Genomic DNA, 2701 nt, shown 5'->3' with positions numbered 1-2701 from the left:
GACAACACTAAGATCAGGCAATTCCATCAAAAATAATAAGCCGGTGTATAATCACTAATCATAGCGGTTCCTTATGATTCTTGTTCATGCGTTCTTTCTGGCAATTTTGTTCGAGTTTTTCCTATTATATATTAAGTTATCAGCTTAATAATGAAACATATTTCTATTTTAATAGATTTTTTTTATTTATTTAAAAAATTATATTCCTATCCGAATTCTTTCACTTCGGAATTAAAACATACATCATCAAGATATGAAAATGAAAATTACAAAGTTGTTACATTTTCATCAGCGTTGATGTCTAACAGTATCACTAACAATATACCAAATGCCAGCTTGGCATGTTAGAAGAAAATTCTGAAAGAACGGTATTCGCGTCACATTAGTAGATTCCGGATTATATTTGACTCGTCCACTTACGGTTATTAAAACCGTAGGTTGTGATCCAACTTCTTCACCAGTGACTGGTTGAGCATCCAGTGTTAAAGTTAGGTGTTCTGATGGGGGCAGGTCCGAGAGATACTTCTGAATAGCTTCTTTTCCAGATGATGAGTTGCCATTCCAAACCAAAATACCTGTATCAAGATACAGATCTGCCATTCCATGACGTCTTTTGTCCATGGTCTCATAGTAGACCTTTACGAAAGCCTCTGCGACTTGGCATGCAGTATTGTTATCAATTTGCTCCATTTATTGAACTTTTAGGCAATGATATGAATTGCAAGACTTTTGCATAAGCTCCAAATTGTTCAATCGTAATGTGTCAGAAATTGCACTGAAGTTGGCGATTTATTAGAAATTGTTAAAGAATTAAACACTAAGAAAACATAAAAAAGTTTGAATATAATCCATGAAATTTATTTATACATGACACACTACGATTGGACAATTTGACAGGATATTTGTTTTAGTCTTGTAATTGTAGATCTAAAAGAATTCCAATAGAATGTTACTTTCTAAATAAATAAAAATCATTAATTTGAAAATATTTTTTTATTATAAATGTAACATACACACACGCCTATATATATATATATATATATATATATATATATATATATATATATATAAAGCGAGAGGTTTTTCTTCAGATGGTGAAATAATATGATCAAATTATTCTTATCCAGTAATTAAAAACAGTTTTATTGAAAGAAAATGCTTTTATTAAAAAAACATACGTTTCGGGTCTTAATTTGACCCATATTCAGTGCTACGATTAAATATGTCAGGGTTACAATTTAAAACAATAAAAAATACATAATTACAGAAAAATATAAATAAAAACATGTAAAAAAGCATAAATCTAAATTTGTTTTATAACTAATATATATTGTGAAAGTATATAAAAATGAAAAACAAACATAGAATAAATAAATAAATAAATGTAAACAACTCACCATATAAATAAATAAAAAAAAACAACAAAAACACACAAAAATTGAACGAAAAAATTATGAAACACAAATTGATAAGCGTCAAGTTATGGTAAATTTTAAATTGTAAAATTAAAATAGAAATAAAAATAAATAATATTTTTTATTATAAAAAAGCTTATTCCAAACGAAACATGTCAGCTTGGAGTTTGTGTAACAAGTAAAATGTGTGTGTACGTGTTTGCGGAAAATTGTGGAACTGTATCGTCATTGGATGAAAGACTGGGATAGAGAGATTTTTAGTGGCTTCATACGCAGATTTCCTCGGCGATCATGCGCAGTAGGAACATAGAAAAAATATAGCATGTGGAAACAAACTGTAATCAACGGTTAAACATATATGTTTAACACCGTTGATTACAGTTTGTTTCCATATATGTGGATAAAAAAGAAATATAGAAACAACATAAAAACCATGATAGACATTATAAAAATGAAAAAATATGCGATGAAGAGAAATTTATTAAGAAAATATATAAGTATTAACTATGAAACGATATTAGTTATGGAACAAGTTATTATAAAAAATTATAACATAATATAATATGTATGTATATATATATATATTAGTTATAAAACAAATTTATTAAATTGATTAGATTTATGCTTTTTTACATGTTTTTATTTATATTTTTCTGTAATTATGTATTTTTTATTGTTTTAAATTGTAACCCTGAAATATTTAATTGTAGCACTGAAGATGGGTCAAATCAAGATCTGAAACATACGTTTTCTTAATAAAAACATTATTTTTCAATAAAACTGTTTTTAATTACTGGATGCCCAAGAACAATTTTATCATATATATATATATATATATATATATATATATATATGTATACATATATATTAACGAAGTGAATTAAATTAATAAATTAAACATTTTAACTTCATAGTTCAACAAAAAAAATTCTTGAAAATTTGGGGAATTTGTGGTATTTTTGATGTGCTCTAGAAATATTATTTTCGGTAACGTTTCAAAGTTTAAATAAACAAAATCGATAAAAGTTAACCACAATAACCGAAAAATGGTCATAATTTTACCAAAGCTCTAGGTTGCACTTGAAAGCTCATAATTTTCAAACATTTTTTTTTTAATTTACTTAAAAAAATTTCAAACTCAATATTGATAAATATATTGTAAAAATTATCAGATGTAAAAATATCAACTGGTTATTTAAGTCACCTTTGCTTTGGAAACGAACGTGAGTAATAAATGAGTAAAATAGAATTATTAACAAAATAAAGTAAATTATGTCTCAGCTATA

General features: G+C 26.0%; 1 protein-coding gene across 1 annotated transcript; it reads right to left on the bottom strand.

Moving 5' to 3' along the window:
• Window positions 1-288: 288 nt before the first annotated feature.
• On the bottom strand, window positions 289-690 carry LOC113376124 (NTF2-related export protein 2-like). Its single transcript, XM_026616049.1, has one exon. It carries the CDS (start codon window positions 688-690, stop codon window positions 289-291), a length of 402 nt encoding a protein of 133 aa, XP_026471834.1.
• Between the last annotated feature and the right edge of the window lie 2011 nt (window positions 691-2701).

This window comes from Ctenocephalides felis, unplaced genomic scaffold (genome assembly GCF_003426905.1).
Source record: "Ctenocephalides felis isolate EL2017-DRISC unplaced genomic scaffold, ASM342690v1 CF-g0.4_SCAFFOLD_01886, whole genome shotgun sequence".
Taxonomy (NCBI): Eukaryota; Metazoa; Arthropoda; class Insecta; order Siphonaptera; family Pulicidae; genus Ctenocephalides; species Ctenocephalides felis.
The sequence above is the reverse complement of the archived record's forward strand: the minus strand, read 5'-3'. Positions and strand labels throughout refer to the sequence as shown.